Below are 12,495 nucleotides of genomic sequence, written 5' to 3' on the forward strand. Positions count from 1 at the left end.
TTCTGCCTTAGCCTCTCGAGTGCTGGGATTATAGGCTTGTGCCACCATGCCCAGCCAAATGCCTTTTAAATTGTACTGCAAGTTTGGGTCAGGAGTATCATCCACCCAGGTTTCCAAGGAGATGGAGGGGCTTCTGCTTCTCATCTGGCCAAGCTGTTGCCCTCTGGATCAAGTCCTGTCCTGACTATTCTGCAAACTGAGCCAGAGGCTGAGCTGTCTGACTGGATTCCCTGAAGTTGCCAGAGGACTGGGGGTGGGGGCAGAAGGCAGCAAGCTCCTGGGGCCTGGCATCAGAGACAGGACCTTAGTACTCTCTATACCCTCTGGACTCCTCACTTGGTAGCTGACAGAATTTCTGTTTGAACCCAGACCCTGTGGCCCTTGCATCCCCTCCTACCAACCTAACTGGTGATCACTGGTGCTTTGGGACCCCCAACAGTTGGTATCTTTATCCCCCACTTCTCTAGCTCAGCCTCTGCCACTTCCCACATGCAGGGACTGCCCTTTTCTACCTTGTAGGCCAGAGGCCACTCTAGGCCTTCCCATGCTACCTTCTTTAACTGCATCCTAAAACCCATCCTGGCCTACCCACCTCAGCTTCCCACACTGCCCACAGCCCTTCCCATCTCAGAGATTTAGGGTTTGGTGTGTAGCTCAGCTGGTCTAACACACATAAGATCCTGGGTTTGATTTCCAATGCTGAAGAGGGAGATGAAGAGAGAGTGAGTGAGACCAGCTGACTGGTACTTCCTCTTTGAATACTATGCTTTCTCTTTCTTTTTTTAAATAGCCAATATTTGCTAGGTTACCCCCAGCATCCAGTCATACCCTGGATCCCCCTTTCCCCTCCCCTCCCTTGCTTCCCTATCCAACCTGTGTGCCTCAGGCCCTCAGCTGGCAGTTTTGGCTCTCTCCAGCTCTGAGTCCCTCATCCTAGGTCTCCAGGACCCTGTGAAGGTGGCCTCTTCTTTTCAGACTTTGGGCATCTTGGAAAGGGGCTGCCATCTCCCAGGCTGTTCCCTGCCTAGGTTTGGGTGAGGCTGTTGTCTTCTGAATCTCCTCCTACTACTTCCTTCCTGCCCTGCAGGCCCTGAAGCTCTTTGCCCTAGTTTCTACCTACCACTGCTGGGCACTGCTCCACTCCTTTGCAATTCCTGTTCTCCATCCAAACCTCAGAGTTTCTACTGCTTCCATCACCAAGGGAAGGAGACCTGGGAGTTTCTGACCAAAGCAGAAAGCTGCCAAACTTTGCTCCAGGGATCTCTCCAATGGTTAGGTTTGGACCTTCATAGCAGGTAGGACTGAAGATCCTGGTGCAGGGGTCTGGCAAGCCATCCATAGGTGGCAGCATGCCAGAATAGCCTGGGCCTAATGGTAGCCTCTGTGGGAAGATTTAATGGCTGTACACAGGAGTGCAGAGCAGAGCAAGCCTGGGCCAGCCGAGCGCCGGTGTTACCAGATGAACATTGGCTTGCCATCATCATGTGCCAGCTGGTTGAGGCAGGAGAGCAGTAGTAGTGCATCAGTGAGCATGCTGGGGTGCACAGTCTCCACCAGCACGCGCTGCAGGAAGTCCATGGTATAGGAGCCACCCTCAGATGCAGCCAGCTCTGGCCGCTCACGCAGGATGCCATAGGCATTCACTAGCTGCTCCGTCAGCGCTGGATGTACCCGTCCATTGTAGCCCAGACTCTGCAGCTTGTTCATGATGCTCACATAGCGTTGTGTGAGTGTCTGGCACAGTTCCTCATCGAGCTTGTGGTCATTGGGGTTCAGAGAGGCCTGTGGGTTCAGAGTAGCTATCAGGTACCTTCTGGCCCCACTCTGGCCTACTGGCAGGCAAAGGGACTAGAGGGAGGCTGTTGGGTATGGCAGGCCACAATATGAGGAGATGCACAAGAAAAAGGTCCTAGGAGAGAGACCTGAGGGACCTAGGACATGGAAGCCCAGTGGAATGAGCCCAAGGGAGAGTCCCCCAAGGCTTACTCCAACCCAAGCAAGGCCAGTGGATCCCCAAAACTCTTCAAGTATCCAGCTCTGTGTCCTGCCCCATCTATCACCAGATATTTGAGCTTGGGCTGAGGCCACCAGGAACTGAGGACAGGAAGTGTAGGTAGGAGTCTGGAGGTATAAGAAAAATGAGGGGGCTTTTCATGTCCCCAGAATTGCCTTGTCCTAGAGTCTGTGGTCTTTCCTAGGTTTCTTCCTGGCTCTGCTGAAGGCCCCGCCTTCATTATCCTAAGAGTATCCTCTGGCCCCAGCACTGAAGGTCCTGCTGGTCCCAGTACCTGGACATGGGAATCTGTTGCATTGACTTGGTCTCTACTCACTTCCTCATCTACCACACCCCCTGCCAGGCAGTGACTGCATCAGGCAAACATCCTTTCTAACTACTACTTAGTGTTTCTTTTGTACCAGTTATCTTCCTAATTAGAAGGGACTTCATTCTCCTATACATATTTATTTTAAAACCAAGAAGATAGGGCCAGGGATTTGGCTCAGAGGTTCTGCCGCCTGTCTCACAAGCGCAAGGGCCTGAGTTCAATCCCCGGTACCAAAAAAAAAAAATCCCCACATACCAAAAGAAAAAAAAAACATAAAGTGACTGAGGTCCTCAATTTAAGACAAAGAAGTGACTTTCTTAAGAGGCTGGAAGCCAAGCATTTCTCTTTTTTCAGCCTCCCCTGCACCAGACCACCTGGGCTTTTGGCAGGCAAGTGGCTGTGGGTGGGTGGTGGGCCTCCCACATGGAGGTGAGCACCTGAAGTGGAGCATGGGTATGGCACTAGAGACATCTGTGCCAGACTAGGAACACCTGACTAGCATTTTTTGGAGCTATACCAGGGATCGAACTCAGGACTTTGCACTTGCAAAACAGGCGCTGAAATCACTGAGCTAAATCCACGGCCCAGGGACACCTGACTAGGTGCCTGCATGCTCTCTTGGGTTAGTGGAATGTCCCCTAGGAAAGTCCCTTGCGGTATTGGCATTTTTCTGGGCAGTACAGCTAGAGGGGATTTTGTTTTCTGGAACCAAGCATACAAACTGATTTGTCTAAGAGAAGATCTGATGAGTAGTTTGAAACACACTTTATACTTAGTGGGGAGACTAGTGTTCCTTGTCAAGGTAGATACAGGAGAGGGTTGTCCACATGACCTGCTGCTTTATGAGTACTCTGCCCAAGAATCTAAACATCAGCTACTGTATGCCAAAGAAAAAAATGAGATTTAGGGTTTGGGGTGTAGCTCAGCTGGTCTAACATGCACAAGATCCTGGGTTTGATTTCCAGCGCTGAAGAGGGAGATGAAGAGTGAGTAAGTGAGAGAGATTTTTTTGAATGGTACTTCCTCTTTGAATACTATGCTTTCTCTTTCTTTTTTTAAATAGCCAATATTTGCTTCTATCAGTTTTTTTTTTTTTTTTTTTCTGGTACCAGAGATCAAACTTGGGACCTTGTGCTTGCAAGGCAGGCAGCGGAACTGAGTGAGAGAGATTTAAGGAGATCATTGTTAGTATCCTGATTATGCAATGTATACAAGTCTTGAGACATCATATGTACACCTTTGTTTTTATATATCAGTTTATATTTAATTTAAAAGGGAATAGCCAGGCATGGTGGCGCACACCTGTAATCCCAGCACTCGGGGGCTGAGGCAGGAGGATCGCTGTGAGTTCAAGACCAGCCTGGGCTACATAGTGAGTTCTGCAACAGTCTGAACTACATAGTGAGACCCTGTCTCAAAAAAACCAAAATAAATAAATAATTTTAAAAAGGGAATAGAGGAGCTGCAACTGTCTATATGAAACAATTGGCTGCAAAGAAAAAATAAGATTATGTATAAGCTATTAGAACTAGTAAGAAGGTTTGGCAAGGCATCTGGATACCAAATCATTTTTGCAAAAGTCAAAAACATTCTTAGCAGGTCAGTGAGTGGCAGCAAGGGACATCAGATGCTGTGGCTGCATCCAGGGCACCACCTGCCCTCTTCTACTGCCCTTGTTCCTCTCACATGGCCACAGCTAGACTCAAGGTCTCCTAGGACTAGGGTGCTGAGAAGAAAAGAGCTCAGAACATTTTCCACAGAGATCTTGGTAACTGTATAGAAGGGGTGACAGGTATGAGCCCTAAGACTGCTTTTAGTTGGCTCAAAAAAAATGCCATAACTGAATTCATAAACGAAACACCCAGGTTCAATGAAAAGTCGGCAGTGAGTATTCACTGAATAATGGGGCTCAATTAAAGCTTTTCAGTCATGGCCTAAAGCTATATAGCAATCCTGAAGAAAATGACCAGGTCTGAGTAGAATCTAGGGAGTCTAGCAGCCACTGACATTAGAGTCCAGAAAAGCAAACTAAATCAAGGCTAAGCCAAATGGATTTTAGAGGCAGATGTGAATCAACAAATGGCCCCTTAGGCAGATGGTCTGGAGACCAGGAGGAAGATCTCTGATTTCTGAACGGGACTAGACATCAGTCTGCTCCCAGTGGGCCCTACAGAGAGCCAGCCTGGGTGGCAGTCGAGGTCCCAAAGGCCACTTCTCTACAGTAGGGCTGTAGAGAAGCTGCTCCAAAGACAAAGACAGGTCCCTGGGCAGTAAGTATTCAATGGCCAAAGTGCTGGCCACTGAATGACAGAGGAATAGTAGGTGTGGAATTAGTGAGGAGGATCTTGGGGAGAAGGACTAGAGTGAAGTTGCCAATGTGGTTCAGAGGGTGTCACACTGGTTTGCATTCCTTGAACATGCAAGAAATACTGCCTTAGCCGGGCGTCGTGGCGCACACTTGTAATCCCAGCCCTCGCGAGGCTGAGGCAGGAGGATCACTGTGAGTTGGAGACCAACCTGGGCTACATAGTGAGTTCCAGATCAGTGAGACCCTGTCTCAAAAAACCAAAAAAGAAAAAAGAAATACTGCCTTATATCCATTGCTCTTTTCCCTTCTGCCTCTTTCCTAAAGAGTTACCCTTTGGTGCTGTGACTAGCAAATTTCACAGCCTAGGTAATATTTCAAGGGTAAAGGAACCATACAAGGGGGTGGGGTACTGGCACAACCAACCCCTGTGTCAAATGTCCATGCATTTTATCAACTGCCATTTAAATGTCTAATTTCACTCCACAGGAGGCCTCCTTTTACAGTAATTTCTACAGAGACAATGATACTTTTGCTGATAATGAAATGTCTTTGCCAGCTAGATATCAGATGCCAAAATTTAGAGACCTAATTATGCTTCAACAGTGTGTTTGCCAAATTTAGGTTGCCCTGGGCAATCTGCACTGCAAGAGGGTGGTTGTGGTCTTGGACAGCAATGCAGAGCCAGCACCTGCACCAGAGGGTCCCCCTGAGCAACATGAACCACAGGTAACGAGGATGATGGTCTCCAAATCAACATACCTTAATCCATCAATCAACAAAAAGCTACTCAAGATTTGAACCAGGTTTTCCCTTGAACTTGATGAATGGATCTGAAAACTTAGATGGAAGGAAAGAGCCAAGAGATGTGGGAGAAGAGCAAGAAGGGGCCTGCCCTGAGTAATGATCCAGTTTTGTGTGTTCCTGTGATGAGGGCAGCATAGGCGGAAGTGAGATAGACTGGAGCGCCTACAGAGATGCAGGTCTGGGTGGGTACTGAGATAGGCTCTGGGCAACCCTCCATGCTGTGGCCTGGCCATGCCAGGCTCTTACAGCTGTGAACCTGGAGAGGCTGGCCTGATGGCCACATTAAGACTCCTGCAGGGTCCCCATGGATTGGCTGTGTATCTCAGAAGAAGCTCTTAGCTGCCACCATTACCCTATCCACATAGCCCTCCTTGTCTCCTGTCTTGGTACCCTTTGTCCCCATGTCCCTCAGGCATAGGGGCCATCTCTTCACTCGAACTAGTTGAGGCTCTGCACTTTGGCTATGTGCTGCCCTAGGGTCATCTTGGTCCAATTGGCCCTCTGTGTCCTGCTGGCCTCTGGGGCTAGACAAGGAGCCATCAATGCTCAGGAGAGGGATTGCCCCTCTCTACACTGTCCAGTATGATCAGTTATGGGAGGGAAGCAGACTCAAATGAAGATACCAAACTCCAAACATGTCAGAGAAAATATAGAATAAATAGAATGTGGAAAATGCAGAATACTTTCAGGACTTTCTGATAGGGAATGATTTTTTTGTTTATTAGTACATGTGTGTACTGTATAATGTTTACATTCCTTGTGGGAAACTGGTACATGTACATAAAACACCTTAATTCCTTTTTCTAACTCCTTTCCCTTTGCTCCCCGCATCCAGCTATGTCTTGATCTCCTTCTTTATTTTTTGGGGGGTACATGTTTGCAGTACATAATCTTTACATTCCTTGTGTGGAGTTGGTACATGTACGCAACATATGAATTCCTTTTTTTCACCCTTTATCCGTTTCCTCCTTGCCCCCTCCATCTCTTGATCCTCCTTCCTCTTTGAGAATGATATATCTCCCTACTTCTTATTATTTATCTTTTATTTTGCTGTTTATTTTTACTCTGGATTTCTCATTTAAAAGAAACCAATGATATTGAAGTTTTGTGTCTGATTAGTTCACTTAGGGAAGGATTTCTTAAACAAGACATGAAGGTGTACAAATAAGGGCAAATGTTGATAGTTCTGACCACATTAAAATTAAATACCTAACCAAAAGGAAAGGGCAAGCTCAAACCTGCCTCCAAAATCAATCCATGTAACCAAAAGTTACTGCCTGCCTAGATTACACACAATCTACAACCTATAAATACAGCCTGAGGGGGTGGGGGAAAATGACTGGGAGGGGGGTGCAGTAGCCAGAGGCCTGTAATCCCAGTGCACTGGAAGACCAGAGCAGAATAATCACAAGGTTGAGCCCTGTCTCAAATGAAAAAAAAAAGTGTGGGGGGGCAGGGGTTTAGCTCTGTGGCACCACACCTGCCTGGCAAGCACAAGGTCCTGAGTTTGATCCCCTGTAAAGAAAAAAAAGAAAGAAAAAAAAAGAAAAAAAAAGTGCTTGTGATGTAGCTCAGTGTAAAGCCGAGTCCAGCCTTCCATAACACAAAACACAAAGACACACACACACATGCGTGCGTGCGCCCAGAGTCCAGAACACAGGTGAGACCATTTTCCCAAGAGAAGCCCAAATGGCTGATAATCAGGGATGAAGCTCTAACTCCTTGCCTCCAGCAGTCCCATGTTGGCCAGGAAGGGGTTTCCAGGGCACTCATATGCTGCTGTATGGTGTCCAGTGGAAACCTATACCCATAGCCCTACCTCCGTCCCCTGCCCGCACCTTCCACAGACTGTCACACATATCAGTTGATGCAGAGATGTGCTGCAGCCCTCCCAAAAGAGGAGGTTACATACTCTAGGAATACACTGGAATGAAGTCTCAGGTGACAAGTCTGCTAGGTGTTCAGTGGCTCCAGGACCTGTGTTCACTGCTCAGCCCTTGAGAGTTAGGGCCACCCACCTGGAAAGCCACCTGCCCGCTCTTGGGACTCCCTGCCCTGCCCTTCTCTGGAGAAGCTGTGGGAAGTGGACTCTGGACATCTGCTGACTACTCGGACAGAGCACTGGGGTTTCTCCACACCAGGGTCCCTTTGGATTCCAACATATTTAATCTCACTGCAGGTAGGGCCCCCTAGTGACCCATTAAGGCCAACACACCACCCCATCCTTGAATGCTCCCTGGCAACAAGGAGATGGATGGCCACACACCTGAATGATCTTCTCTGGAATGTTGGAGACGGTGAAGCCATAGAGGCGTACACGCTCTGGGAAGATGCTGGACAGGATCCTGCGGTCCAGCTGGAAGGCGATCTCCCCTACTAGCCTCTCCCAGGCCAGCTGCTTCGACTCTGGAGATGACAAAAGGCCTCAACTGAGTGCGGGTGGGCAGAATGGTAGGGGCGTGTCAGCAGCCCACACAGGCAGCAGGGTAGATGGCCTGGGGTGCCCCAGGAGAGTGCTGAGCCCTGTGATGTCACTGACCTCGGGAGCCATCAGGGAATTTGCTAGTTTTGCGGTGGGTCAGCTTCCGCTCCGACTCCAGGATGTTTTTCCGGTTTGTCTTCGTGGTATGTGAACCTTGGGTATCCGTGACTGAAGCCGGGAAGGATGAGGTGCAAGGTGGGGTGTGCGGGTTGCATGGAGGAGAGTGAGGGGTAGGCAGTGGCTGGGAGGTGGAGTGGGTAGTGCTCAAGGGGGTGCAGATAGCAGCAGCTTGGGGGGCAGGAGTAGGGGCAGAGTTGAGGACTCTGCCAGCTAGGGAGTTGGCTGGGGAGGTGGGGACAGAGATGGGAACCTTTTGCCCTTGGGAGACACTAGGCTGAGCCTGGGCATCTGAGGTGCCATAGGAGAAGGCCATCGTTGGGCCCGGTGGGGACACAGTACCCACAGGGGTGGAGGTCTGGAGGGGTGCTCCCATAAATGCAATGCTGAGGGGCTCTGGGTCTTGGGTGGGCCGGGGGTGTTCATTGGAGAGCGCTAGTGATTTGGGAGGGGGCAAACATGAGAGGAGGGGCATTAGAGAGCAGCAGGACAAGATCAGACACTGGCCCTCCCAGGATACCCTGCACCCCTACCATGCCCGTTACCTTTGGAGGTGGCTGCTTGCCCTGTCCCAGCTGAGGAGGGGGGCCCAGAAGGGCTTCCTTGGAGTGGCTCTGCCAGCCGCAGCCTTGGGGCCTCTGACAGCACCAGGCTGCTCATGGGGTTGGCTGGAAGGTTCTGAGAGACACCTATAGGGGCAGCGGTGGAGGAGAGCAGGGGGCTGCTCAAAGAGACGGCAACTGTGCCTGGCTCAGGGGCCATCAGGGGGCTGCTCTTAGACATGGTCAGGTGGCCCGCTATGGGGGTGCTTGGAGTCAGGGAGCCAGTGGAGGTCAGGCCCAGGGAGCTGGCCAGGGTGCCCCCAGGGGATACTGCCATGGGACCCATCAGGGGCCTGCTCAGGGGACCAGTGGAGGTCAGGCCCAGAGAGCTGACCAGGGTGCCCCCTGGAGAAACAGCCATGGGACCAGTCAGGTGGCTGCTCAGGGTGCCATTCAGGAGGTTGGAGAATGGACTGCTCTGTGACCCGGGTGGTGTTGGGCTGGACAGCAGTGTGTTGAGAGGGCCAGTCAGGGGGTTCACGAAAGAGCCAGCTGTGGGGTTAGGCTGTGGGCTGCTCAACATGTTGACCAGGGGTGCCAGGGCTACAAGCCCTACTTCTTCCAAGATTGGTTCATTTGCTGCTGCTGGGGACAGGGACAAGAAGACACCTGGAAGACACAGAGAGAGCACTGAGACCCCAGGTGAGCCTACCAGGAGCAAGGGAGAGGCAGACAAGGCCTGGACAAGGTGGTAGGCTGCCTCAGTTCTTACAGGGTCAGGGTGATGACCTGTAGGACGGTCAGAGGACATGCAATGCCCATCTCAGAGGATACTGGATTTGGGTTACATTGCAAGCCTTTACACTGAGCTAAGGACCCTTCACTTTACCCAGGAAAGGAGAGTTTCTTAGTAGCTAGACTACCAGGTAGCCAAGTTGGCCCTTCTGTTCTCTGGTGGAGGGGGGTGGGCCTGTACCTTCTGGTGACTATCCTTGTGGGAGATAGGAGCTCCACTGGGTAGGAGTCAGAGTTTCAACAGGTAAAGCCTGACATGGCGTAGGGCAGACACACAGTCCATCTGAGTAGGGAATGTGGGTCTAGAGGGGAGATAGAACCTCTGGGCTTCTGTCTAGGGGGCTGGAAGCCCATTTGAATGACCATGCTTGGGGAGAAGTCCTTTGGAAGCATAGTTGTTTTGGGGAGTATGCAATTTAGCTTTTGTTTTGTTTTGGGTTTTTTTTTTTTTTTTTGTACCAGGGATCAAACTCTGGACCTTGCACTTGTAAGTTAGGTGTGGCATCACTGAACTAAATCCCCAGCCCTGTTTTTTTTTTTTTTAAACAGGGTTTTACTATGTATCCAGGCTGGCTTGAAATTCGTGGTAGTCCTGCCTGAGCCGCCATGCCCTGCTGCAATTTAGTTTAAAACTTCTACTTTGTTGTTATTGTTAAAAGCAGCACATGATATTATAGGGAAAGACTAGAAACACAGAAAATAAAAAATATGAAAAACCATTGATAGCCCAATCACCTCATGGTTAGTCATGTTGAAGAGCTCCTTATTACCATAGAGACTTTATGGTCACATGGATTAAGGACTGGTAAAGGGGTCAGGGAGTAAATATTTCCAGCTTTGCCAGCCACATGATCTCTGTCCCAGCTACTCAAGTTTGCCATCCTAGTGTGAAAGCAGCCAAAGAAAACTCAGAGGTGAATGACCAAGGATGTGTGTCAGTAATTTATTAATGGACACCAATTTTTGGATTTCGTGTACTTTTTTTTTTGGATGTTTTGTTTTTTGAAACAAGATCTCACGATATATCTCATGCTGGCCTCAGACTCACGGTGATCCTCCTACCTCAGTCTCCCTGAGTGCTGGGATTACAGGTGTTCACCACCACTCCTGGCTCATGGTTTTTTTTTTTTTTTTTTTTTTTTTTTTTGGTACTGGGGCTTGAACTCGAGTCCTTGCGCTTGCAAGGCAGGCCACTGAACCGCTGAGCTAAATCCCCGGCTTGGCTCATGTATTTTTTAATGTGCCATAAAATACACAAAATAGCATTCTTCTTTTGATTTTTTTCCAACCACTTAATTGTGTGTGTGTGTGCGTGTGTGTGTGTGTGTGTGTGCAATACTGAGGATTAAGGGCTGGGGATTTATCTCAGTGGTGCTGTGACTGCCTGGCAAGCACAAGGTCCTGAGTTTGATTCCCATAGTACCAAAAAAAACCCCAAAAAAACAAAAAAACAAAAAAACAAAAAACTGAGGATTAAACTCAGGGTTTTGCACTGACTACATCCCCAGACTTTTTTTTTTTTTTTTCCAGGCAGGGGATTTAGTTCAGTGGTGCCACCGCCTGCCTCAAAAGCCCAAGGCAGTTCAATCCTTGGTACAAAAAAATTGCTTCTCTATTTTTTATTTTGACACAGGGTCTTACTAAGTCACTAAGATGCCTAGGCTGGGTTTAAACTTACAGTCCACCTGTTTCAGCCTCCCAGAATGCTGGGATTACAAGCCTGTACCACTACAATGGTTTGTAAAATCGATTCTTAATTCACATTTGTGTACAAACCAGAGGCAAATGTCTTCTGGGAATGTGGCTATTGTGAAGTGTCTGGGAAATCAAGGCTAAAAGGAGGAGGGGGACTGCATGGACCTTGACCAATCTCCCAAAGGAAAACAGTCCAATCTGAGCTTCAGACCACACTGAATTTTAGATAGTAAAAAGGAAGTAACTTTGTGACTATCAAGGGTGAAAGTCACAGAAGGCGTAACATCAAAATATAGAAAAAAAAATATGGAAGTATAGAAAGTAGCACTGAGTGGTAACTACCCAGATCCGGGGCAAAAGGAAAAATGGCACAGAATACAGATGATGCAGTTTAAAAAGCTGGTCTAATATACACCAGAGAAATTAAATAGCAGATCTGAGCAGGTTGAAGAAAGAATCAGCAAACTTGATACTAAATTCATTGAGATTATCCAATGTGAGAAATAAAAAGAAAAATGAACAGAGATTAAGAGAACTGTGGGGCACCATCCAGTACTCCTTTCTCTTTCTCCTGGAAGGATCAGAGAAAGAGGAAAGGGTAGAAAAAGGGGCCGGGTGTGTGGTGGTACAGGCCTGTAATCCCAGCACTTGGGAGCCTGAGGCAGGAGAATTGCTGAGAGTTTGACGCCAACCTGGACTACATAGTGAGTTCAAGCCCAGCCTGAACTATGTAGAGCAAGACCCTGTCTCAAAAAATCATGTTTAAAAACTTTCCAAATTTGGTAAGAGAGGTGAGTCTACATATCAAAGAAATTCAATGAACTCCAAGTAGGATGAACTCAAAGAGATATGCAACAAGACACATTATAACCATAGAGGCTTGCAGTTGTAGCATGAATGAGGCCCTGGATTCAATCTCCAGTGCAAAAAAAAAAAGGAAGAGAGAAATGATTTATGAAAGGGGGGGCAGATCTTGTATAAGACCAACAGCAAATTTTTCACCAAAAACAGGCCAAAGCCAGGCGCAATGGCGCACACCTGTAATCCCAGTACTTGGGAGGCTGACGCAGGAGGATCACTGTGAGTTTGAGACCAGCCTAGGCTACATAGTGAGTTCCAGGTCAGCCTCAACTACATAGTGAGAGAAATGATTTATGAAAGGGGGGGCAGATCTTGTATAAGACCAACAGCAAATTTTTCACCAAAAACAGGCCAAAGCCAGGCGCAATGGCGCACACCTGTAATCCCAGTACTTGGGAGGCTGACGCAGGAGGATCACTGTGAGTTTGAGACCAGCCTAGGCTACATAGTGAGTTCCAGGTCAGCCTCAACTACATAGTGAGACCCTGTCTCAAAAAAACCCCAAAAAGGGCTGGGGATTTAGCTCAGTGGTTCTGCCACCTGCCTTGCAAGCACAAGGACCTGAGT

At 48.6% G+C, this 12,495-nt stretch overlaps 1 protein-coding gene across 9 annotated transcripts in view; it reads right to left on the reverse strand.

Moving 5' to 3' along the window:
• Positions 1-12,495, reverse strand: part of Spatc1 (spermatogenesis and centriole associated 1) — a 33,686-nt gene continuing 21,191 nt past the window's right edge. For 7 of the 9 annotated variants that reach the window (XM_010630565.1, XM_010630564.1, XM_010630570.1 and 4 more), the window contains 4 exons: positions 8,581-9,246; positions 7,976-8,470; positions 7,703-7,842; positions 1-1,782 (listed from right to left, as the gene is read on the reverse strand). In XM_010630565.1, the coding sequence (XP_010628867.1) occupies positions 1,453-1,782; positions 7,703-7,842; positions 7,976-8,470; positions 8,581-9,246 (1,631 nt within the window). In that variant the 3' untranslated portion in view covers positions 1-1,452. The remainder of the gene's footprint in view (positions 1,783-7,702; positions 7,843-7,975; positions 8,471-8,580; positions 9,247-12,495) is intronic. The other 2 variants (XM_010630567.1, XM_010630573.2) reach the window with 2 other exon arrangements.

This window comes from Fukomys damarensis, unplaced genomic scaffold, assembly GCF_012274545.1.
Source record: "Fukomys damarensis isolate Sample0158 unplaced genomic scaffold, DMR_v1.0_HiC HiC_scaffold_5, whole genome shotgun sequence".
NCBI lineage: Eukaryota > Metazoa > Chordata > Mammalia > Rodentia > Bathyergidae > Fukomys > Fukomys damarensis.